This window comes from Pelodiscus sinensis, chromosome 24, assembly GCF_049634645.1.
Source record: "Pelodiscus sinensis isolate JC-2024 chromosome 24, ASM4963464v1, whole genome shotgun sequence".
Classification (NCBI taxonomy): domain Eukaryota; kingdom Metazoa; phylum Chordata; order Testudines; family Trionychidae; genus Pelodiscus; species Pelodiscus sinensis.
In genome coordinates this window covers 3,272,169-3,296,971 of record NC_134734.1, presented here as the reverse complement: position 1 = coordinate 3,296,971, position 24,803 = coordinate 3,272,169, and the positions used below count along the sequence as shown (strand labels likewise).

General features: G+C 54.9%; 3 protein-coding genes across 7 annotated transcripts in view; all 3 read right to left on the bottom strand.

Moving 5' to 3' along the window:
* Positions 1-1,943, bottom strand: part of LOC142819616 (myelin-associated glycoprotein-like) — a 37,241-nt gene extending 35,298 nt beyond the window's left edge. The window contains exon 1 of one of the 5 annotated variants that reach the window (XM_075907867.1): positions 1,460-1,943. In XM_075907867.1, coding sequence (XP_075763982.1) covers positions 1,460-1,538 — 79 coding nt within the window. In that variant the 5' untranslated portion in view covers positions 1,539-1,943. The remainder of the gene's footprint in view (positions 1-1,459) is intronic. The other 4 variants (XM_075907864.1, XM_075907863.1, XM_075907865.1 and 1 more) reach the window with 4 other exon arrangements.
* Positions 1,944-2,525: 582 nt separating this feature from the next.
* On the bottom strand, positions 2,526-13,976 carry LOC106732479 (protein NKG7-like). Its single transcript, XM_075907919.1, has 6 exons — positions 13,870-13,976; positions 12,556-12,772; positions 12,238-12,384; positions 11,902-12,030; positions 11,591-11,804; positions 2,526-3,780 (listed from the first exon to the last, which is right to left on the bottom strand). The coding sequence occupies exons 2-5, from the start codon at positions 12,728-12,730 to the stop codon at positions 11,770-11,772; spliced, it is 486 nt and encodes a 161-aa protein (XP_075764034.1). The 5' UTR covers positions 12,731-12,772; positions 13,870-13,976; the 3' UTR covers positions 2,526-3,780; positions 11,591-11,769.
* A 2,862-nt stretch (positions 13,977-16,838) lies between these two features.
* Positions 16,839-22,307, bottom strand: LOC102457806 (lens fiber membrane intrinsic protein-like). Its single transcript, XM_075907914.1, has 5 exons — positions 21,932-22,307; positions 21,322-21,507; positions 19,272-19,421; positions 18,132-18,266; positions 16,839-17,564 (listed from the first exon to the last, which is right to left on the bottom strand). The coding sequence occupies exons 2-5, from the start codon at positions 21,494-21,496 to the stop codon at positions 17,503-17,505; spliced, it is 522 nt and encodes a 173-aa protein (XP_075764029.1). The 5' UTR covers positions 21,497-21,507; positions 21,932-22,307; the 3' UTR covers positions 16,839-17,502.
* Positions 22,308-24,803: the final 2,496 nt, after the last annotated feature.

The window sequence follows — 24,803 nt, the reverse complement described above, 5'->3', positions numbered from 1 at the left end:
CCTGATTTGGGGTGAGCAGAGAATTGACTTGAGCCAGCAGTTTGTTCCATCGCTGCTCCAAGTCACAGCCAAGAGCTTTGCACCTGTTGTACGTGAGTCCTTTGCTTTGCTTTGCTTTGCCTCCCTTTGATTCTTTTTGCTAAGCCCATGTTATAGCAAAGCAAGACTTGGCCATTCTAATGACCAATTGATTCCATTTTGTGTAAGATAACAATGATACCCTGATCTGCAGGACATCCTGCTACTCAGGATGTGGCAAAGCTATCCCCTTAGTTGGCAGTTCTACGGCTGTTTCTGCTTTTTGCTTGTCAGAACCGAAACGTCGCCATTTACTCCCCGTTTTCTCAGCTTGATCACACTGAACTATGCTGAACACGCAGAATTGTGCAAAGCACGTCCCTGCCCCTCAACGCCCCAGCCTGGCCTGCGGGCTCCGTGCACCAGCCTTGAGAGAGGCCTGGGTTTGGCTTCTTAGAAATCAGTCCTTTGGGCAAGGCAGACACTGTGGTTTTGGTTAAGACAGGGCTGTCTAGACTCCCTTACACGGGGGAAGCCCAGGGAGCCTCTGGGGGCCGGGGACATGGGGGAGGGGAGGCAGCAAAATACAAATTTGCCCAGGTGCCCTTTTCCCTAAGGCCAGCCTGCAGGATCAGGTGTGGGGCTGGAGAGACGGGAACTGAAACAGCCTGGATGGGGGCCAGCACCCTCCGTTGCCCTCCCCCACCCCCACCCCACATGAGACAGCTTGTCTCTGCCCTGGCTTGAATGGGAGTCAGCGCTCCCCCCTCCCCCATGTGGAATCCCCATCTCGCCCCCCCTCCCCTCCGTCTCCACTCAGCCGCTTCACATCCCTCTGGCCGCAGGGGCTCGTCCCCCCTTTGCTGTCCCCACCTGGGGTAGTCACAGCCCAACCCCCTTTTGCCCACCGCTCGTGTGCCTAGGGTGAAATCTGGGTGTGAAATTGGGCATGGGGGTCCCCCCTGCTCCCATACTGATTTCTCCCCAGGACAGACCCCACCCCTGCCTCCACCCCAGGGAACTGCTTACTCCCCTTCAATCCCCTCCACCCCTTACATAGAAGGAAACTGAGGCAGCAGCAGAGTTTAAAATACAGCCAGGATACCTGGGTTCCCTCCCTGACTCTGGGAAGGCAGTGGGGTGGAGCGGTTAAAGCTGGCTGGGGGGGGGACCAGGACTCCTGGGCTCTCTCCCTGGCTCTGGGCGGGGAGTGGGCTCCGGTACTCAGGGCAGGGAGAGAGGAGTTATCGACAGCCAGGCGCGGGAAGAGCAGACACACTTGGTGCCGCATGACCCAGCGCACCCCCCAGCTGCTGTCTGCCTGCCCAGGCCTGGCTCAGAGAGCTCCCAGCCTCTGCACGGACACGGCTCCCTCGGCAGCCAGTCACCCTGGGTCTCTCCCCGGTGCTGAGGGATTCCTGCCCGCCCGGCTCTCTCTTACCCTGGCAGAACAGTGCGAGGAGGATTCCGAGGCTTCGCCTGGTGCAAGGGGGCGTCTGGCCGGCTCCTGGCCCCCACATCCTCTCGCTCCGCGGTTTTGGGGGCAGCCAGCAGCCGGGCCTCCCAGGCACCCCGATTGGCTCCTTTCAGGGGGTCCCAAGTCACTCGCTGAGGAGGCAGTAGTGGCAAAGGGGGGAATGAGCTGAGCAGGGAAGTGTGGCTTAATGGTTAGTGCAAGGAGGTGCTCAAAGCCACGATGCCCGAGTTCTAGTCCTGGCTCTGGGAAGGGAGAAGGGTGTAATGGTGAGAGCATGCAGCAAGTGCAATGCCACAGCAGCTGTGACTGCCCCCTTTAGGGAAACCACTTCCTGCTAAACCCATCCGGCCTCCCACGGGGCAGGCGGATGGGTCCGTCTTGCAAGCACAGAGCTGGGGCCGTGCTGTCTCTCGGTGTCCAGTGCCCTCAGCCCGACACCCCGCTCTGATTTCACACTAGCTGCTGGCGATTGCCTGTTTGATGGTGGGAGGAGGTGATACTGGCCAGGGTTCAGGCAGGGCTGGGAACCAGCCATGTCCCTCCTGCCCCCGCGATGCTGCATCACTGGCAAAGTCTCTGCCCACCCCCCATTCCCAGCCTGGGACGTCCTCCGCTTGCCGACCCCTCACGAATTCACCTGCAGAGCAACACCCACCAGTGCCCAGCCCCCAAGAGCTGCATCTTGGCGCCGTCACGGGTGGGCATCACGGTGTCATGGGACACTTGAGAAAACGGTTTTTATAGAATCCTAAGAGAGGAAGGGACCTTACGAGGCATCGAGTCCAGCCCCCTGCCCTCACGGCAGGACCAAGCACCATCTAGATCAGGGGTGGCCAACCCATTTAACAAAGAAAGCCAAAACAGCAGCAGAAAAAATGCGAAGAGCTACACCAGAATTGTCAAACACCAAACAAAAAGATCCCCCCCCCCCCCCCGCAGAACAGAACTGTCAAGCAAAAACAAAAAATTTTTTAAAAAATTTAAAAAGGAGGCTGTCCCTTTAAGAGGGCCGCCATCTTGGTTGCCATTTTTAAAAGCCCGCAGCTCCGACCCCGTAAGCACAGAGAAGGTGGGGGCCGGGCAGAACCTGGAGGGGAGCCGCTTGAGGGGGGTGCAGGAGCGGCTTTACAAGACGCACTTTTGGGGGCAAGAGCGGCATGCAGCTCGCAAGCTGCGGATTGGCCATGGCTGGTCTAGAGCATCCCTGACAGGTGTCTGTCCAACCTGCTCTTAAATATCTCCAGGGATGGAGACTCCACAACCTCCCTTGGCGATTTATTGCCGTGTTTAACCACCCTGACAGGCAGGAAGCTTTTCCTAATGTCCAACCTGAACCTCCCAGGCTGCAGTTGAAGCCCATTGCTGCTTGTCCTGTCCTCAGAGGCCAAGGGGAACAATTTTTCTCACTCCTCCTTGTAACACCCTTTTAGATACTTGAAAGCTGCTCTCGTGTTCCCTCTCAGGCATGGTCTACACTAGGAATTAACTGGATTCGGTTGATTTTCTAAATGAAGCAGCACCACCAAGCCTGCTCCATCGATGCTAAGGGCCATTAAAGTCAATTTCTGTACCCTCCATTTCACTTGGCGTCATGGTAAATTAGACCTTCCGTGGTCGACTTTAGGGTAATGCTGATGCAGTGCTGTGAAAGCCGACATTCTTGGCTTCCAGGAGGTATCCCACAATGCTCTGCTGTGACCGGTCTGGCCAGGACTTTCAGTTCCGCTGCTCTCGAGGTGCACAGGAAAAGCCCCGGGAATATGTGAATTTCATTTCCTGTGTGGCCAGCATGGCCAGCAGAGCTCAGAGAAGGCAGCCCACCTGAGCAGCCTACCTGGCCATGAATGCCCAGAGTCACAGACGAGCTCTAGCGGGGAGCATGGCGGAGATCCTGGACCTGATTGCTGTGTGGGGAGGGGACCCTGTTCTTGCAGAGCTATGGAGCAGCAAAAGCAACGCCGATCCCGATGCCAAGATCGCAAAGGGCACAGTGGGGAAAGGGTACGCCAGGGATGCCCAGAAGCACCACGAGGAAACAAAGGAGCTCAGGCAGAAGACTAAGGAAGCAAACGGACGGTCTGGAGCCTCACCGTAAACATGCCACTTCTCTGAGCTGCTGCATGGGACCCTGGCGGGGACCCATGGTGAGGCGGTGAAGAGGAGAAGAAGAATGGTCAGCGGGTAAGCCAAGATCCGAAGCCAGGACCTTCGGACAGCACTGGAGACAAGCCCATCTTCCCAGGAGGTCTCATTGCCAGGCCCGGAGGGTGGGTCTCACTCTGGTCCTGCGGGGGAAAGCCATTCGCAAAGATCCCTACACGTGGCCTGACTCATATGAAAGTTCAGCAGTCGCTGCTGGTCGTCCCATCGCTTCTTGTGTCTCTCTCACCACGCTCCTGTGAACGCAGCCCAGAATGAGCTTTGCTTTCCCCGCAAACGTGCCCCACGGCTGACTCAGGTGTCGCTTGTGGGCCACTCTGACCCCTAGATCCCTTTCTGCAGTTTCCTTCTGAGACAGTCACTTCCCATTCGGTAGTTGTGACACGGGTTGTTCCTTCCTCAGTGGAGCACTTTGCATTCGTCCTTATTAAACTTCATCCTGTTTACTCAGACCATTTCTCCAGTTTGTCTACATCATTTAGAATTGTGACCCTGCCCTCCAAAGCACTCACAACCCCTCTCAGCTTGGCATTGTCTGCAAACTTAATAAACGTATTCTTTGTGCTATTCCCTAAGTTGTTGATGAAAATATTGGACAGAACTAGTCCCAAAACAGACCCCGGCGGAATCCTACTTGTGCTGCCCTTCCAGCATGACTGTGAACCATTAATAACTTCTCTCTGAGAATGGTTATCCAGCCAGTTATGCACCCACCTTAGAGTCGCCCCATGTATGTTTTATTTCCTTAGTTTATTGGTAAGTGGGTCAGGCGAGACCGCATCAAATGTCTTACTAAAGTCTAGGTATACCACATCCGCCACTTCCTACTTAGCCACAAGACTTGTTATCCTATCAAAAAGGCTCAGTGGGGAAGCTGTGTTTGTCTGTAACTTTAAAAACAATGAATAGTCCTGCGTCACGTTGGAGACTCACAAATATATATAGGATCATGAGCTTTCGTGGGCAAAGCCTCCGTGAGCTGGAGTACAAATATCAAAAACCAAGTTATTTATAATAGAGAAGAGAGAGAATTGTTTTAGGTACCTGTCAATAGTAGTGTTGGTGTTAATGAGGTTAATTTAGTGGGCAAGAAGTATCCCATATTTAGCTTTTGATGTAAAAATGTAATGTTAAAAGTAGGGCAGGCTGGCTATATAATGTGACATCCAGTTCATGTCTTTGTGCAAGCCCAGGGAAACAGTGTCAGATTTGCAGATGAAGGTCAATTTTGTTTTCTCTCTCTCTGTGATTGGCTGGCGAAATTCTTTTCATAGAATCATAAAACACTAGAACGGGAAGGGACCTTGAGAGGTTATTGAGTCCAGTCCCCTGCCCTCATGGCAGGACCCAGCACTGTCTAGACCATCCCTGATAGATGAGTAGAAGAACGGCTACTTTTAAATCCATGACTGAGAGCCCAGATAGATTAAACTGTTCCCCTGCGGGTTTCTCTGTGTTACCATTCCTGATGTCCGATTTGTGTCCATTTATCCTTTGTCACAGAGACTGTCTGGTTTGGCCAATATCCATGGTAGAGGGGTGTTGCTGGCACATAGCACATCAGAGCTCTGTAAAACTTTAGAGTCGATGAGTCCACTCAGTCCTACTTCTCGTGCCGTCAATTGCTCAGTCAAACTTTTGTAGCCAATGTTGCAAGATGCCTGTCAGATGTGCTGTCAGCTGATGGTCAGGGCAGTGCGTGGTCTGTGTGTGTTATACATCCGAGTCTTCAACTGCTAGGACACAAAATCCCTCCGCAGCAGGCGGCCTAAGGAAGGCTGACGGATGCCCCAAGAGTCTGTCCCATGGAGGCGACAGAACCCAAATGCCCAGCTCTCCCTGCGTCTGCCCCTATGACAGGCTGGAGTTCTTTTAATTGTGTTTGGTTCTGTTACAGCAACAGGAGGAGTCAGGTTAAAGCTTAAACAGTTACAGATTTATTAAAGAGGTTTCTAAAGCATGTGGTTACAGTGGCTATTGCTCTATTTCTTAACTGCTAGCAAATACAGATCTTAAAATGGTTACAAAGGAAAAACAAAAGGAAGATAGAAAGTAACGGTACCAAGTGACAGCTTAACCTTTAAAGAGCTCTATTCTATGCATGCACTAAAACAAAAGGACACATACAGGTACAATTTGTACCCCCTTCTGCGTCCCTCAATTCCAGCATGTCAGGCCAGGTTCGGTCCCTCTATTCCCCGGGAAAAATGAATACGAGCCTGGGTGTCCTCATGTGGACCTCAGGAGGCAATCACCTAACCCGACCAGCAGGTAGATGGTAGATTGACGCTCAGAGAGAGTGTGCTGCTGGACCCATCTCTACACCCATGGGGTCACGCATTCTCTTTCTTATCTATGATGCCAAATGGTGCTGGTTCGTCTTTGTGATGCCAGTTCTTACAAGGGAGTTGTGAACTTAATTTACACTTGTAAGAGAGATAACTAAATTGGAAGTACTGGATATTCTTTGCTCAGCGGGCGATTCTCCCGCCCCGAGGACGATCGTGTGATCGTATCAATATCAGTGCTAGCCAAGGGCAGTTTTCACAGCCTCTTGCAGGTCAACAATTGGCGTATCTCTGTTTACAGCCAGCCAGGGTCACAGCAGCCAGCATATCTGGGCCTGTGTCAAGGCTTCAAAGACTATGCTGATTTTATTGCTTTCTATGCCCTGTGTGCTCCAGGCACCTCAGAAGGGCAAGCAAGATGGATGTTGCAAGGGGGGTTCTGTCTGGCTACATGCGCTAAAGATCCTTATGTCCCATCATGCTTCAGCCACCATTCCTGAGGGCACATGCATGACGATGACGGGTTCTGCTCGATAACGAGCCATAGCAGAGTAGGCGGATGTAATACAGGATGTTTCTGGGGATACCACTGAAAGGGGTCAAATCAGGGAAATTGCTCAGAGACAGGGCTACTTACAGCCCAAGCTGGAGTCCTTCCCTACATGGCACCAAACCTTACAAAGAGCACTTCTGTTTGCCACACTGGCTAACCAGAAACCACACAAGCAACCCCATTAGACACGCCGGCTTTCCAGTGCCAGCACCAGCACCGCTCCTTACACAGGTGAGAGGTTATGAAAACCAGTCTCACCAAATCTGAACAGGTTCTCCCAATCCCAAGGATCGACCACGTTCTCTGGTCAAATTCTACCTCAGATCTTACCCAAAAGAGCCGGCTGGGCTGATCTTTTAGAATCTTAAAAGGTTTATTAATAAAAAGAAAGAAAGGAAAGGTGAGAAAGTTGTGAAGGGACTCCAATCACACACGCCGGTTGCAAAGTGCCTGGGGCAGGCTTGGAGCAGAGGTGGAACGATCTGCTGGCTTAAAAGAAGTGTTTGGAACACACCCTCTGCTAGGCCGGGTCATCCATCCTCTCAGGCTCCGGTTCCCAGCAAAGACCCTTCAGAGGGGATTATCCAGACTGAAGACAAATGGTGGAACCTCCAGGGCCCTTTTCATACCCATGTGGAGGGAATCCCGTTGCTCTCGCCATGTGAAAGTCTGACCCAAGATGGAGTTTGTCACATGGGCACATCACCTGACTCAGTCCCTTTTAGGCAGCAGCCTCCCGTGCTGCTCTGAGTGTTCCCAGCAAATCTCCTCAGATGTGGATCAGTGCCACTTGAGGTGCATTGTCAGTCAAGTGCTGCTAGTCGCTTAACTAATAGGCTCCTCACAATAGGTTAGTATCTCCCGGAAGCAAACATCTCAAATACATTTAAGAACATAAGAACAGCCGTACTGGGTCAGACCAAAGGTCCATCTAGCCCAGTAGCCTGTCTGCCGACAGTGGCCAGTGCCAGGTGCCCCAGAGGGGGTGGACCAAAGACAATGATCAAGAGATTTGTCTTGTGCCATCCATCTCCAGCCTCTGACAAACAGAGGCCAGTGACACCATTTCTACCCCCTGGCTAATAGCCTTTTATGGACCTAACCTCCATGAATTTATCTAGCTTCTCTTTCAACTCAGTTATAGTCCTAGCCTTCACAGCCTCCTCTGGCAAGGAGTTCCACAGGTTGACTATGCGCTGTTGTGAAGAAGAACTTTCTTTTATTCGTTTTAAACCTGCTACCCATTAATTTCATTTGATGTCCTCTAGTTCTTCTATTATGGGAACTAATACATAACTTTTCTTTATTCACCCTCTCCACACTACTTATTATTTTATAGACCTTTATCATATCCCCCCTCAGTCTCCTCTTTTCTAAACTGAAAGGTCCAGTCGCTTTCACCTCTCTTCATATGGGACCCATGCCTAAACCCCTAATAATTTTAATTGCCCTTTTCTGAACCCTTTCCAAGGCCAAATAACTTTTTTGAGGTGAGGAGACCACATCTGTACACAGTATTCAAGCTATGGGCATACCATAGTTTTATACAGGGGCAGTAAGATATTCTGGGTCTTATTTTCTATCCCTTTCTTAATTATTTACAGAGCCAATACTCATAACTTCAGCTGCAAAAATGGTACACAGCTCTGAACAGTACCAACAGAATCAGGGAACCATACATTTTCTAGAGATGCTTCACTTGGCCCACTTTTTCCAAGATTTGGTGCTAACACATAACAGTGATTTGTATGTTAAATTGCAGCAAGGGAGGTTTAGGTTGGACATTAGGAAAAAATTCCTGCCTGTCAGGGTGGTTAAACATGGGAATAAGTTGCCTGGGGAGGTTGTGGAATCTCCATCCCTGGAGATATTTAAGAGCAGGTTAGATAGACATCTACCAAACAATATGGTGTTTGGTCCTGCTGTGAGGGCAAGGGACTGGACTTGGTGACCTCTCCTGGGTCCCTTCCAAGTCTATGATTACAATCCAATAACGTCACAACAGAGACCTTGTTCATTGTCGTCATCCGAGTCAGATGCCACCAGCATTTGCTGGTTCAGGTTCTGTAGTTTCCGTATCAGAGTCCTGCTCTTTTAAGACATCTCAAAGCATGCTCCACACCTCCTCCCTCTTGGATGGTTGAAGACACTCCAGAGGCTTGGAATCATAGGGTGTGTCTAAACTACATGGCTCCATCGACAGAGTCATGTAGATTAGGCTGATCGGCAGAGGGAAATCAAGCCGTGATTTAAATAATCGTGGCTTCATTTAAATTTAAATGGCTGCCGTGCTCTGCCGACCAACTGATGATCAGCTGTTTGTCGGCAGATCGGGGCAGTTTGGACGCACCGCAGTCGACAAGGAAGCCTTTGTCGACGGGCACAGGTATGCCTCGTGAAAACAGGTTTACCTGCGCCGGTCGACAAAGGCTTCGTTGTCAACTGTGGCGCGTCCAGACTGCCCCGATCTGCTGACAAACAGCTGATCATCAGCTGGTCGGCTCAGCACTGTAGCCATTTAAATTTAAATGAAGACGTGATTATTTAAATCGTGGCTTCATCTCCCTCTGCCTATCAGCCTAATCTACATGGCTCCGTCGACAGAGCCATGTAGTTTAGACACACCCATAGATTCCTAGGCCTGGAAGAGACCTCGAGAGGTCATCGAGTCCAGTCCCCTGCCCTCACGGCAGGACCAAGCACCGTCTAGACCACGCCTTCTGGGTGTGGATCATTGTCCCATGTAGTGGGACATAAATCACACAGGCTATGTCTACACTGCATGCTTATTTCAGAATAAACTACTCCGAAAGAAATACTTGAAACAGCTTCTTTCGAAATAGCACTTCTACATTACAGGGACACCTGGAAATTAGTCTGTGGCCAGCTCCCCTAATGTGGACACACTACCGCGACTTATAGCCCCAGGAAGCACAGGGGAGTAATTATTCTCAATGGCCTCGGAAAGGCGCTATTTCGAAATAGCTGCACAGGGGAGTAATTATTCTCAATGGCCTCGGGGAGGCGCTATTTCGAAATAGCTGCACAGGGGAGTAATTATTCTCAATGGCCTCGGGGAGGCGCTATTTCGAAATAGCCGCAGTGGAGTGTCCACGTGACCGCTATTCCGAAATCGCTATTATGGAAGAGGCGTTATTCCTGGTGGAATGAGGTTTACAAACACCAAAATAAGCCACCCAGTATTGCAAAATTATTTCAAAATAACGGGCGAGCCAGGTAGGCGCTCATATAGTTATTACAGAATAATAGACGCTAGTCCGAAATAACGCTGCTGTGTACTTATACACTGCCATAGCAAAAGAACGAATTTGCTCTCCAGCCTGAGCTGAGAGCTCAAGTGATGAAGGCTCATGCACTAAGCTCCAGGGTTCCCAGGTTCAATTCCACTGGCTGGCATTATGCTATCTTTGGAAATCTTACATTGGTATTTCTTTGTATTTTGTCAAATCTACAGTGAAAGCATTCTTAAAACAAATGACATATGCTGGGTGATCATCTGAGATGGACAGAACATGGATTATACAGCAGAGTGTGGGTAGAACACAGCACGAGAGGCACACAGCTCTCCCTCTAGGAGATCAGTCACAAATCTAATTAGCATAGTATTTTTTTAACAAGTGTCACCAATATGGAAGCATTTTCTCTGGTGCATTTGAATATTTAGTGTATCTGGCACATAAATACCCTTGTAATGCCAGCTACAAACGAGCCATGCAAATCCCTGGTCTTACTTTCAGGTGACACTGTAAATAAGCAGGCAGCTTTCCCTCCCATCAGTGTAAACAAATGTGCTTGTGTGACCAATTGGCTGAACAAGAAGTAGGACTGAGTGGACTTGTAGTCTCTGAAGTTTTACATTGTTTGGTTGTTGAATGCAGATACATGACAAAAAAAATCTACATTTGTAAATTACACATTTATGCTAAAGAGATTGCACTGTGGTACTCGTGTTAGGTGAACTGAAAAAATACAATTTATTTTATAATTATTACAGTTCATTTATTTGTAATAAAAATAATAATATAAAGTGAGCGCTGTAACTAAAGTCAGAATTTGAAAAATGTAAAACCCTGCCAGAAATACTGGGATTCTATTGTTTAATGGTCCAATTAAAACTGTGATTAATTCCTTTAGTCACAATTAGTTTGAGTTAACCATGTGAGTTAACAGCAATTTATCAATAGCCCTATTATTTACCTTTTCACATAAAACATGAACTGGAGGCAACCTGACAAAATGAACAGGCAGCAGGTGTAATGCGAACTAACAGTAGTACATTTCACACACACACACACACACACACACACACACACACACACACACACACCATTAACCCATGGAACTCCTTGCTAGCTGGCTTCAAAAAAGGATGGCAAGCTTCTGGAGGATTGGAAGCAGCCACACGTGGCCAGCATGGGTAGGTGCCTGGGACAACCCTAAACAGCTGGCTGCTGGAAGATGGGAGGAGAAGATGGGTTGGCTTGCTGGCCCATTCTGTGTGCTGCCCCTGGAGCCCTGGTCCTGGTCATCAGCCGGCAGGAAGAGTGGGGGGTTCTCATGTGGCCTGCAGTGTTAGTTGCGGGACAGGCCATGCTCCCACAGGCAAACAATAGGGAAATCCCCCATAAGTGTCACCTCCCTCCTTCAACTGGTATCAGGTGGGCGGCTTATACGCGAGTTGGCCTCTGTATGCCAGTCAATAAGGTAGCAACAGCCCTTTTTGGACATTGTCCATGGGCAGGTTAGAATCAGGCCTGAACATGTATGTGAGTAAATACGATAACAATGGGCCCTATGCGTGGGTCAGGAGGGGAAAGCTGCAGGGATCTGTAATTATGGTAACAAGGCAGGGGGAGGCTGTTCCTCCCCCCTGAGCCAGCCAGATTCCCCCTGCCCCACTGGATGACAGCTGGCACCCCCTGAAGGGGAAAGGCCCCACATCCTTTTCCCTGCCCCCCCGCTCTAACCACCAGTCCCCACTACCCTCCCAGAGCCAGCGGGAGAACCCAGGTGTCCCTTGGTGCACATCTGAGGGGAGTCTGGAGATACCAAGGGGGGGGGGGAATCACTCACCAGACAAGAAGAGTCTCTGCGAACAGGATCTTTATTCTCCATGGTACATAGAGGGGTCCCATTGTGGGACCTGCCCCCACTCTTCCCCCCATGGGGGGGTTGTTGGAATCAGTCTCAGGACTCTGCAGGCTCCGTCCGGCCCCGTGGCTCTAGGAGCAGCGCAGGGCCCAGGCTCGGCTCTAGGAGGATCGGTGAGCAACCAGCGTCACCACACCTGGGGGGAAGAAAGAGAAATGAGCTGAAAGCAGCGATGGAAGCATCGTCTGGTACCCTGCGCCCCACCCCAGAGGCAGCTGCCTTTTGACACTCACCGGCGAGGAGGAAGAGGGGGCAGGCGGCCCAGCCCAGGCCGAAGGACCAGCCGAAGATGAACTGGGTGGCATTCACAGCCTCAGAAAACTCTCCAGTGTACATCGCCATGGCCACCAGGGCGCAGAACCCTAGGGCACAGGGAACAGCACAGACCCCCCTTAGTGCAGCCCACGCGCAGCTCCCAGCCCTGCCCCACCTGCCACCAGGGGGAGCTTCCAGAGCCCCGAGCAGGATTTGTGAGGGGGGAGGCCGGGACTCAGTTCCCCTTGGCTGGCTGTGGGTGGGAAGGGTGAGTTCCCTGAGAGACGAGTTTCCTAGGGGAGACGGGGACGTACCTGCCGTGAAGCTGGCCAGGAAGGAGAGCAGGGCCAGGGGCACAGAGCGGAGGTGGGAGCGCAGGAATGAGGCGAGGAGAACAAAGCAGGAGAGACACCCAGCGATCGCGGCCAGAAGCGTGAATGCCCTGATGACCGTTAAAGAGTCTGTAGCAAAGGAATGGGGTAAATAACCAACATTGCACTGGTTACGGGACCCAGGAGTCGTGGCTCCCAGCCCCCCTCAATCTACCAGCCCCCACTCCCCTCCAAAAGCAAGGAATAGAACTGCCCGATGGTGCTGGTTGGTGGCAGCGGTGGGATCCCCAGAAGCCTTACCTGATGCTGAAGAAATTTGCTCACACACTGAGTCCACACAGCTCTTCCATAGCCCCTCATGGAAGGACTGGGGGCCAGTGCTGGCCACCCGCCAGTAGTCGGAGCCCAGGGCCACCAGCAGCAGCAGGAGGCTGAGCAGGACCAGGGCAACGCTGGGGATCTGAAGAGGCAGCATCGTGGGGGGAGTTTAGGGGCAGCGCTAGGATCCGGGGTGCACCTGGGGGTGGGGAATGAGAGTCAGAGGGATCCCCAGCCCAGAGCTGCTGGGGGGAGCATGCAGGGAGGGAGAGGGACGTGTGAGGAGGGTGGGGTATGGAAGGAAGGGTGTGCAAGGGGGGACAGGGTGGGTGTAGTGGGGTGCGTGGGGAGGGACAGGGTTAGGGTTATCGATGGGCACAAATGGGTACAGATGGGGTGGGCATGTGAGGAAGGACAGCATTGGGCGTGCAAGCAGGGAGGGGGCAGGCTGTGAGGCAGGAGGGGGTGGGACGTGTGGGGAGGCAGGAGGCAGGCGGTGAGGAGGGAGGGGGTGGGATGTGTGGGGAGGGATGGGGCAGGTTGTGAGGAGAAAGGGGGTGGGATGTGTGGGGAGGGATGGGGCAGGTTGTGAGGAGAAAGGGGGTGGGATGTGTGGGAAGGGATGGGGCAGGTTGTGAGGAGAAAGGGGGTGGGATGTGTGGGGAGGCAGGAGGCAGGCTGTGAGGAGGGAGGGGGTGGGATGTGTGTGGAGGGATGGGGCAGGTTGTGAGGAGAAAGGGGCTGGGATGTGTGGGAAGGGATGGGGCAGGTTGTGAGGAGAAAGGGGGTGGGATGTGTGGGGATGCAGGAGGCAGGCTGTGAAGAGGGAGGGGGTGGGTGGGATGTGTGGGGAGGGATGGGGCAGGTTGTGAGGAGAAAGGGGGTGGGTTGTGGATTGGGATGGGACGAGGAGGGAGGGTCCCCAAAAGACCCCTGCCGTTGAGGGCTCTTATGGGAGGTGGGGGATGCTCTGTTGGCTGGGGGAGGAAGCCGGGAGGTTTGGGGCTGGCTGGACAGACGGAGCTGTGTGTGATGGGATGGATGGACAGACGGGGGGTGGCTCTGTGTGGGGGGAGGGTGGCTACATGTGGGGCATGGGGCTGGCTGGACAGACAGGGCAGAGTGTGATGGGACAGATGGATGGAGGGACGGACAGAAGGTGGCTATGTGTGGGGGGTGGGGCAGGCTGGGGCTGTGGGGCCAGACAGACACTCGGGTGGCCCAGGCACTCCATGCTGTCCAGGGTCTCTCTCTAACTGACCCCCCTCCCCCCTCCCCCCCGAGTGCCCTCCTCACCTCTCTGCCTGCTCCCTCGCAGGGCTACGCCAGCCTGGCCTGGTCCCGCTGCTCCCCCCCGGAGGCCTCTTGTTCCCAGGCAGCTTCCTGGGAGGGGCAGGGATACAGTCAGGGCCCATTGCACCATCCCCACATCCTCTTTGCCACTTCCTCCCGCAGCCCGCGAGTGCCCCACCCCCGGCCAGCGCCCTCGGCTGCTCCCATCTGCCCCAGCCTGCTTCATGAGGGGAACCCCAGCGAGAGAACCCAGGGTCCAGACCCTCCCCAAGGCTCCTGCCTCCACTCCCCTCCCAGAGCCAGGAGAGAACCCAGGCGTAAACCCCTCTGCTCTGACCACTAGTCCCCACTCCCCTCCCAGAGCCAGGAGAGAACCCAGGCGTAAACCCCTCTGCTCTGACCACTAGTCCCCACTCCCCTCCCAGGGCTAGGAGAGCTCCCAGGCGTAAACCCCTCTGCTCTGACCACTAGTCCCCACTCCCCTCCCAGAGCCAGGAGAGAACCCAGGCGTAAACCCCTCTGCTCTGACCACTAGTCCCCACTCCCCTCCCAGAGCCAGGAGAGAACCCAGGCGTAAACCCCTCTGCTCTGACCACTAGTCCCCACTCCCCTCCCAGAGCCAGAAGAGAACCCAGGTGCCCATTGTTGCACACTTGAGGGTGGTGTGGGGCTGGGGGATCCCTCACCAGACAGGCAGCTCTGAGAACAGGCCCTTTAATCTCAGGAACGGGGGAGGGGGTTGCCATTTTTTTTTCTGGAGTAATAAGAGGAAGGTGGAAGAGTCCTTGCTCAGGTCTGTGGGAGCCTGGGGACGGACAGACAGACACACACAGCCCCTCCAGCAGGGGGTGCAGAACACACCCAGGAGGGCTTGTCCCCACCAGCAGGGGGCAGCAGGAACACACACACTCTCCCCTGCATTGGCGAGTCCCTTGGCGCTCCCACAACATAGTTCCCTGCAGGCACCGGGGAAGCCACCGGCCCTGGGGCCCACAGCCGAGGTCTAGCCAGGGACGGGCCTTTGCAAGGGGCTTCTCTCGCTCCCCCGTTGTCGAGACAGCTCATGGAGCCATGAAATCCCGGGGCGGCAGAGACCTCAAGAAGCATCGAGAGCAGCCCCCTGCCCGGAGCAGGACCAACCGGACTCAAACATCCCAGCCAGGGCTTTGTCCAGCCGGGACTTAAACACCCCTAGGGATGGAGATTCCACCCCTCCCCAGGGAACCCAGCCCAGGGCTTCCCACCCGCAGTGATCTCAGGTTGCAGTGGGGGAGGTCTGGGTTGGATATTAGGAAATCATTTGTCCTAATCTCCAACCTAGACCTCCCCCACTGCAACCTGAGCCCATTGCTCCTTGTTCTGCCACCTGCCACCCCTGAGAACAGCCTCTCCATAGACTCATAGACTCATAGACTTTAAGGTCAGAAGGGACCATTATGATCATCTAGTCTGACCCCTGCACAGTGCAGGCCACAGAATCTCACCCACCCCTCCCAGAATAATCCTCTCACCTATAGCTCAGATATTGAAGCCTTCAAATACTTTGAAGACCCCAAGATGCAGAGAATCCTCCAGCTGTGATCTGTGCCCCATGCTGCAGAGGAAGGCGAAAAACCTCCAGGGCCTCTGCCAATCTACCCTGGAGGAAAATTCCTTCCCGACCCCAAATATGGCGATCAGCTAAACCCTGAGCATGTGGGCAAGACTCACCAGGCAGACACCCAGAAAGTTCTCTATAGTAACTCCTATCATCCCTCCATTGACCTATAATGAATGATCAATTAGTTACCAAGATCATGTTATTACATCAAACCATCCCCTTCAGGGATTTGAAGGCTGCTACCAAATCCCCCCTCACTCTTCGCTTCTGTCTGTCTGGGACCCTCCGAATGTTTCTGTTTGTTTGCTTCTGGCTTTCAATAATCTATTAAAATAGCCAACATCATCAATATCCTCTGTATCAGTGTTTCTCAACCGGTACAAGTACCCTTAGGGGTACTTGAGAGAAGTCTGGGGAGTACATCCACATAACTGAAATTTGGAAACTGAATTTTTGTTTTAAGTTTTACAGCGTTTTATTATTTTTGTACTTTTTACACCCAAAAATGTCACCACCCGCCCGGCTACGATTAAGTGGTTTAAACAAATGTGTTGCAACAGTAGAAAAAAAATGTGTGAGTCTGAAAACTGCAGGTACTGGGGGTATTTTTTTTTTAAGGGGCACTTTATAAAAAAAGGTTGAGAAACACTGCTCCATATCATATCAATGCAAGCTTCAATGCTTGTTTAAAATGTTTACCCTGCCTCTCTATTTAAAATATTTGAGGCGTCTTACAAATGTTACGCAATGTTAAGTCATATTCTGAATCTTCTGTGAAATGAAAATTATTTGACTTTTCCCATCGAAAGCCACACGTTCCTGTGAAAAATGTTGATGGCTACATAGATTACTTTTTTTTTTTTTTAAAGTCAGAGCAATTCAAGGTTTGTGAGGATTTCAAACTGTTGAAATATTTCAAATTGTTTAATGCATCTCAAGTCTTTTGAGACAGCTTTGTTCCGCCGCAAGGAAATGCCTATCTGAAAAATAAAAGATGGGTATGACAATTTAGGCACCGTAAGGAAGACCACGCTGGTGTCTGAAACCGTGTCGTTGTCTTAAAAACGTGTTTCAAAGAAAGGAAAACATGATGTGAGCATATGTGTGTCCCTAACTGGAGCTGTTAGATGCTACGAAAATAAAAAATAATAATTTCATTCTAAATATTTCAAGCAGTTTGATACCAGTGTCCAGCATTTTCGACCAAAAGAACTAGGGAATTATTTTTTGTTGTTGTTTAAGATCTAGTGTTGGGATATCAGAGGCTCCACCTACAAACACGCCACATGGTTTACAACTCCGTTAGGGTTTGCAGCAAAAGAGCACCAAGCGATTTTGGGGCTAGAAATCAACAAAGAGACAAACTGCCGTAAGGACCTTTATTCTTTTTCGTTTAGACAAAGACCAGGAAAAGCAGGGAAATTCGATGCCTACAAGGTTGTTAAAGGTAGAAGTTGGGGCTCCCTGGGCGAAGACACAACATTTTGAAACTTCCATTCGAGCTGCTAGATTTGCCTTGGCCAACGCTACTCGGGGGGGGGGGGGGTGGTGGAGATAGAAATTTCTCAGCAGTGGTCACTTCTGGGGCCAGTTTAATGCATCTGCTCATCAGTCGAAGCTACAGCACAAGTACAGAGGCTTGAGATTTTAAATCCAGGTCTAGGGGAAGCACAGTCCCAATGGGAGCTCAGGACACCTGGGTTCCAAGGCCCAGCATGTGCCACTGGGCAGGGCATCCCATTTGGCCGTGCCTCAGTTTCCCCCAGGCTGTCTAATGTGGAGTGATGTTTGCCGGATTTGATTTGAAAGCTCTTCGGGACAGGAGGCTGGCTCTGGGTGCGTCCTGCGCCGAGCACCATAGGGGGAATAGCAGCCGTGGGCGATTTAGCCGCCAGATCTCTCACCTGCCTGGAAGCAGGGCGGGGGGGGGGGGGGGAGGGCAATGAAAGGAATGAAGGGCCTTGCTGGAGAGCCAGGGGCAAGCGATCTCTTGCCCCGCGGTGTCTGCGATTCACGGTGGCGGCAGAACCGAGGATTTAGCGCGTCTCGGCCACGCGCTGGCATCCGTGCATCCGATACGCGCACATGTAAAAGATCCCTGAGGGTAGGAGAGAGGGGTTAATAGTGCCGAGAGGTCAGGACTCCTGGCTCCCATCCCCAGTGCGGGGACAGGAGGGGAGGCTAGTGGTTAGAGCAGGGGGAACTGGGGCCAGGACTCTTGGGTTCTCTCCTTGGCTCGGGGAGGGGAGGGAAGGGGAGACCAGTGGTTGGGGGGGGGGGGGCGGACTGGAAGCCAGGACTCCTGGGTTCCCTCCCTGGCTCGGAGAAGGGAGCGGAGGGGAGGGGAGGGAAGGGGAGGGGAGGGGAGGGGAGACCAGTGGTTAGAGCGGGGGGGAGGGGGACTGGGAACCAGGACTCCTGGGTTCCCTCCCTGGCTCGGGGAGGGGAGGGGAGACCAGTGGTTAGAGCGGGGGAGGGGAGGGGGACTGGGAACCAGGACTCCTGGGTTCTCTCCCTGACTCTAGCTCGTGATTAGAGCCAGGGCAGTCCGGGGCAGGGAATGTGAAACAAGGAACTGCATCACAGGATTGCACCCCCAGGGGCAGACCCCGCTGGCAGACCCCTCTCCCCAGGGCTGGGCTGGCACCCCGGGGCAGGGCCATACCTGCGAAGAAGGCCATGAGCAGGGCCACCCAGCCCAGGATGTAAGACCACGAGAAGCGCCAGTCGCCGAACCGCTTGCCCAGGAAGTTGACGGTGACTCCGGTGTAGATGGCCATGGCCAGGAGCACAAACAGCGCTGGGGAGGGGACAGAGACTGATGGCAGGACAAGGGGCCGAAGAACCCGCTACAGGCGTCTGCAGTGTAACTAGACCCCGCAACCCTCCCAGAGCCGGGGGGAGAACCCAGTCCCCCCTCTAACCACTAGACCCCACTTCCCTCCCAGAGCTGGGGGGAGAACCCAGTCCTACCTCTAACCACTAGACCCCACTTCCCTCCCAGAGCTGAGGGGAGAACCCAGTCCCCCATCCCCTCTAACCACTAGACCCCGCTCCCCTCCCAGAGCTGAGGGGAGAACCCAGTCCCCCCTCCCCTCTAACCACTAGACCCCACTTCCCTCCCAGAGCCAGGGGGAGAACCCAGTCCCCCCTCTAACCACTAGACCCCGCTCCCCTCCCAGAGCCGGGGGGGGGAACCCAGTCCCCCCTCTAACCACTAGACCCCGCTCCCCTCCCAGAGCCAGGGGGAGAACCCAGTCCCCTCTCTAACCACTAGACCCCGCAACCCCTCCCAGAGCTGAGGGGAGAACCCAGGAGTTCTGGTTCCCAGCCCCCTCCCCCCCCCCCAACCAGTAGACCCCACTCCCCTCCCAAAGCTGGGGTAGAACCCAGACATCTTGGCTCCCAGCCCGTCCTGCTCTACCCCTAACCCCAGGCTGAAAAATCAGTCGGGGGCCGCACACAAGTGAGAAGCCAAAAAAAACCCAAACCCTCCCTGACGTGGCCCTTCTGAGACTAGGGGGGCCCAGCCTAGATTTGGGGCACTCCAGTACTGGCGTGGGGGTGGCAGGGGGGCTGGAGCACCAGCGCAGGCTCCCCAATGCTGGGGGGAGGGAAGCCAGGCAAGAGAGGGCTGCATCCGGCCCTCAGATTCCCCAGCCCGGTCCTAGACCCTACTCCCCTACCAGAGCCGTGGTACAATCCAAGCGTCCTGGCTCCCAGCCCCCTCCAACCACTAGACCCCACTGCTTGGCTTGTGTCGTGGTGACCAGCGGGGGCCCCACGGCCGTGGGGAGACACTTACTGGAGACGAAGAACATTATCCCGGCAGCGAAGGACCGGTTATATCTCTCGAAGGTGGATGGGTGGGCGAAGGACAAGATGCCCGTGATGATGCCAGCGAAGCAGGACAGGGCGGAGAGAATCATGAAGGCCCGGGTGGCGTTCCAGTAGGCTAGAGCAGCAGGGAGGAAACACTCAGAACCGCTCCTGTTTGGAGGCGGGTGGCTCGCCCGACATGAAGATGCAGCCACCTCTGGGCAGAGCAGCTGGGAACAGCAGCACATAATGCTGCACAGGGCTGGCTCTCCTGGCACAGAGGTGCAGCTGCCTCTGGGGCGGGAGAGCTGGGGAACAGCCACACATAACACAGCACAGGGTTGGTTTGCCCAGGATGAAGACACAGCCACCTTGGGGCAGGGCAGCTGGGGAACAGCCGCCCAGGGACGGCTCTCCTGGGGCTGACATGCAGCCGCCTCTGGGGTGGGGCACGGGGGCTGTTCCATTGAACACGATGCAGTACAACATAAGAGAGGCAGTGAAGGGAAATGGCAGCTCCAGGGAGGATGTAGTGAAGCTGAATGGAATCCCCTCTGCGGCAGCTTGGCCCAGATCCCCGGGTTCAAGCCCTGCCTCTTTAGCACAGGCTAAAGCGCCCCCTAGTGCTGCCCTGGGGCATCGTAACCAGCCCTGCCCGCCAGGGAGAGCCCCTCACCTGCTTCCTGCCGCACAGCGCCCCCTAGTGCCATGCTACGGTAATGGGGCCAGCCCCTAATGTCCGAGAGCCCCCACCACCCCGCTCCCTGCCACACAGCGCCCCCTAGTGCTGTGCTAGGATAACAGGGCCAGCCCTTAATGTCCAACCCCGCTCCCTGCCACACAGCGCCCCCTAGTGCTGTGCTAGGATAACAGGGCCAGCCCTTAATGTCCGACCCCGCTCCCTGCCACACTGCGCCCCTAGTGCTGTGCTAGGATAACAGGGCCAGCCCTTAATGTCCGACCCCGCTCCCTGCCACACAGCGCCCCCTAGTGCTGTGCTAGGATAACAGGGTCAGCCCTTAATGTCCGACCCCGCTCCCTGCCACACTGCGCCCCCTAGTGCTGTGCTAGGATAACAGGGTCAGCCCTTAATGTCCGACCCCGCTCCCTGCCACACAGCGCCCCCTAGTGCTGTGCTAGGATAACAGGGTCAGCCCTTAATGTCCGACCCCGCTCCCTGCCACACAGCGCCCCCTAGTGCTGTGCTAGGATAACAGGGCCACCCCTTAATGTCCGACCCCGCTCCCTGCCACACTGCGCCCCCTAGTGCTGTGCTAGGATAACAGGGCCAGCCCTTCATGTCCGACCCCGCTCCCTGCCACACTGCGCCCCCTAGTGCTGTGCTAGGATAACAGGGCCACCCCTTAATGTCCAACCCCGCTCCCTGCCACACAGCGCCCCCTAGTGCTGTGCTAGGATAACAGGGCCACCCCTTAATGTCCGACCCCGCTCCCTGCCACACAGCGCCCCCTAGTGCTGTGCTAGGATAACAGGGCCACCCCTTAATGTCCGACCCCGCTCCCTGCCACACTGCGCCCCCTAGTGCTGTGCTAGGATAACAGGGTCAGCCCTTAATGTCCGACCCCGCTCCCTGCCACACAGCGCCCCCTAGTGCTGTGCTAGGATAACAGGGCCAGCCCTTAATGTCCGACCCCGCTCCCTGCCACACTGCGCCCCCTAGTGCTGTGCTAGGATAACAGGGCCAGCCCTTAATGTCCGACCCCGCTCCCTGCCACACTGCGCCCCCTAGTGCTGTGCTAGGATAACAGGGCCAGCCCTTAATGTCCAACCCCGCTCCCTGCCACACAGCGCCCCCTAGTGCTGTGCTAGGATAACAGGGCCACCCCTTAATGTCCGACCCCGCTCCCTGCCACACTGCGCCCCCTAGTGCTGTGCTAGGATAACAGGGCCACCCCTTAATGTCCGACCCCGCTCCCTGCCACACAGCGCCCCCTAGTGCTGTGCTAGGATAACAGGGCCACCCCTTAATGTCCGACCCCGCTCCCTGCCACACTGCGCCCCCTAGTGGTCCTTACCAATGTTCTCGGTCTGCATGTAACACTTGCCCGCCAGACAGTAACGCCACAGGCCCTGGTGAGCCAGGCCCCCCTGGAGCCGGTACTGCACCCAGTAGTCAGTGGCCGTGCAAACCACCAGCAGGATGTTCCCCACGGAGGCACAGAAAAGCCCCCCTGCCATGAAGCTGTACATCCTGCCTGAGCCTGCAGACAGCACACAAGTTAGAGCTGGGGTGGGGGCTGCAAGCAGAACACCTGGGTTCTGCCCCCAGATCAGGGAGGGGAGTGGGGTCTAGTGGTCAGAGCACGGGGGCTGGGAGCCAGGAGCCCTGGGTTTTATTCCCAGCTCCAGGAGGGGAGTGGGGTCTAGTGGTTAGAGCAGGGGCGCTGGAGCCAGGAGGACTCGGAGGAGAGCGGCTGGACAGGGACCATCACAATGTAGCAATGCACAGATGTGTGGCGGGGGGTTTCTCCGGGCCAGTGTGCATGCGTGGCTGTGTCTTAATGGAGTGGGGGGGAGGGGGCATCACTGGGGCGTGTGTGTCTGTTCCCAGCTCTCTGCATGTGCAGGACAGAGGGGAAACCCCAGGATGTGTCCCTGAGCCCCCCCCCCAGTTGGTGCCCCTACCTGTGCCGACCGCAGCGCCCGGCGCTCTGCTCCGCACAGCCCAGAGGAGTCAGCCCTCTGCTCTCCCAGTCGCTGGCAGTGATTTTGCAGAGGGCGGCAAATCCCTTCAGGCCCAGGACGGGGGGAGGGAGCGGGAGGGGGGGAGCTGGGGCGCCCACAGCAGGGGCAGGTGGTTCCAGAAGGCCGGGATCTGCAGGCCCAGCAATCCTGCCCCGGAGGCTCAATGCAACCTGATGACTCGGGCAGTTCCATTGAGCGCCTGGAGTGGCTGGACAGGGGCCTCCCCGGACAGTGCAGGGAGCCGGGGGTTCACACAGGAACCTCTCGACAGGCCCCCAGGGGCCTCCTGCAGCCGGTGCCCCCAAGAGGGAGGCCCTGCGCCCCCTCCTCAGAGCCTACAAAGCTCCATCAAAACAGAATCAGTGGACACCCAACACGGCCAACGTGCCAAGCACTTAGTCACGCCTGCTGGGAACTCAGCCGAGCCAACGTGCCTGACATGGCATTAAAGGGCTAGTCCAAACCTACGTCAACAGGCGAGCGCCCGGCTGGGATTCCCGTCATGGCTGCTGCTCTTTGGGGCCCAGCCCCGTCTCCGCGCCCCAGGCTTCTGGGCCGAGACTCCCATCCGGAAGGATCCGATCAGGGTCCCCGTTCCGGACACACCCCGTTCAGCTCGCCAGAGCGCCGAGGCTGTTTCTCCAGGCGGATTGAACTGAAAACCCGGGACTGACTGAGCCCCCCGCCACAAAGCCCAGGGTGACGGGCAGCATCAGTTCTCGGTGCTATGCAGAGCTGGAGCACGTCTCTGCCCCGTCCTGCGTCGTCCCTCGCTGCTCTATGGCACAGCACGAAGCTGGCTGGCTGCACAGAGACCAATGCCTGCCGTCAGCCCACGTCCCCTCGTCCCTCGCTATCCAGCACAGCCTTTCCATTACCTGCTGGTGGCGATGCACGGTCTGTGTGGCATGCAGCCCATCTGCGAGAACTCGCAGCAGTGAATTTCTACTGGGGCGTCTCTGGGTCACATACACAATTCCCCTTTATTTGGCTCTGGTGAGGCCATATCTGGGCTGCGTCTAGACTAGCAAGTTTTTCCGCAAAAGCAGCTGTTTTTGCAGAAAAACTTGCCAGCTGTCTACACTGGCCGCTTGAATTTCCGCAAGAACACTGACGATCTCATGTAAGATTATCAGTGTTCTTGCAGAAATGCTATGCTGCTCCCGTTCGGGCAAAAGCCCTCTTGCACAAATGCTTTTGCACAAGAGGGCCAGTGTAGACAACGCGGTATTGTTTTGCGCAAAAAAGCCCCAATCACGAAAATGGCGATCGGGGCTTTCTTGCGCCAAACCGCGTCTAGATTGGCACGGACGCTTTTCCGCAAAAAGTGCTTTTGCGGAAAAGCATCCTTGCCAATCTAGAGGCTCTTTTCCGCAAATGCTTTTAACGGAAAAACTTTTCCGTTAAAAGCATTTGCGGAAAATCATGCCAGTCTAGATGTAGCCCTGGAGTATTGTGTCCAGTTCTGGGCCCCCCACTATAGAAAGGATGTGGACGCATTGAAGGAGGGCCCAGCAGAGAGCGACCAAAATGATTCAGGGGCTGGAGCACAAGACCTCCGAGGAGACCTACGAGGAGAGGCTGAGAGATTTGGGTTTGTTCAGTCTGCAGAAGAGTGGGGGGGGATTTGGTAACAGCCCTCAACATCCTGAAGGGAGGTTCCAAAGAGGCTGGAGAGAGGCTGTTCTCAGTGGGGGCAGAACAAGGAGCAATGGGCTCAAGTTGCAGTGGGGGAAATCTAGGTTGGATATTAGGAAGAACAATTTCACTAGGAGAGTGGGGAAGCCCTTGGCTGGGTTCCCTAGGGAGGGGGTGGAATCTCCATCCCTAGAGGTGTTTAAGTCCCGGCTTGACCAAGCCCTGGCTGGGATGATTGAGTTGGGTTGGTCCTGCCTTGAGCAGGGGGCTGGACTCGACTCCTGAGGTCTCTGCCCGCCCTGGGGTTCTGTGATTCTATAAGTCATCTTGAAACGAACCCCTAGACCAGGGCTGGGCAAGAGCCCGTCAATGGCCCGGATACAGCCCACCTAGCTCTTATCCGGCCCACACGGCAGCTCCCGGCCCCACCCCCTCGAGCGCTGCCTGGGAGCCGGGACGCACGAGCCCTTTCAACTGCTTCTATTTAAGGGGCTCGTGCCTTTCCCACGGCTGGCAGGAAACGGATAGCGCCCTTTGAATAGAAGCAGTGGAAAGGCCCGGCTCCCAGGCAGCACGCTAGGCCGGGAGCAGCGAGTCCTTAAAATATCAGGAGTTGAAAGGACTCGCAGCTCCCGCCCCCGCTACCGTGATGCCTGGAGCCACACAGGAGGCGCAAGCCCTTTCAACTCCTGCTATGTAAAAGCCCCGCCCTGTCTGCCTGAAGCCCCGCCCCTTTCCAGGCAGCCCACAAGCACTTCACGACTTTCTGAAGCAGCCCCCCCTCACACATGATTGCCCACCCCAACTCAAAATGGCACAGGATACGGTTCTAGGTGCGATGTAATTCCTCTGGGATACATGCACAATTATTCAAATTCACTATTTTAATGGCCCAGAACAATTTGGGGGTGAATAGGGATATTATTTTAACCAGAGATGATGGTGATACAATTTTTCTGGGCTACAGAGCTGACCTACACCCGGGCTACGTAGCCTGAACCGGCTAGTTTCTATTATTACACCAATATGCCAGAGACAGAAGTCTGAAACGTGGCATGCACCCGGGGAGGCCCCTTTAGCACCAAGGCAGAACTCTCAGGGCAGTGTGGTTTTTCTGGGGTGCACGAAGGTGAACACGGGAGACTGCCATGGCTGCTCCACAGGCATGCCGCAC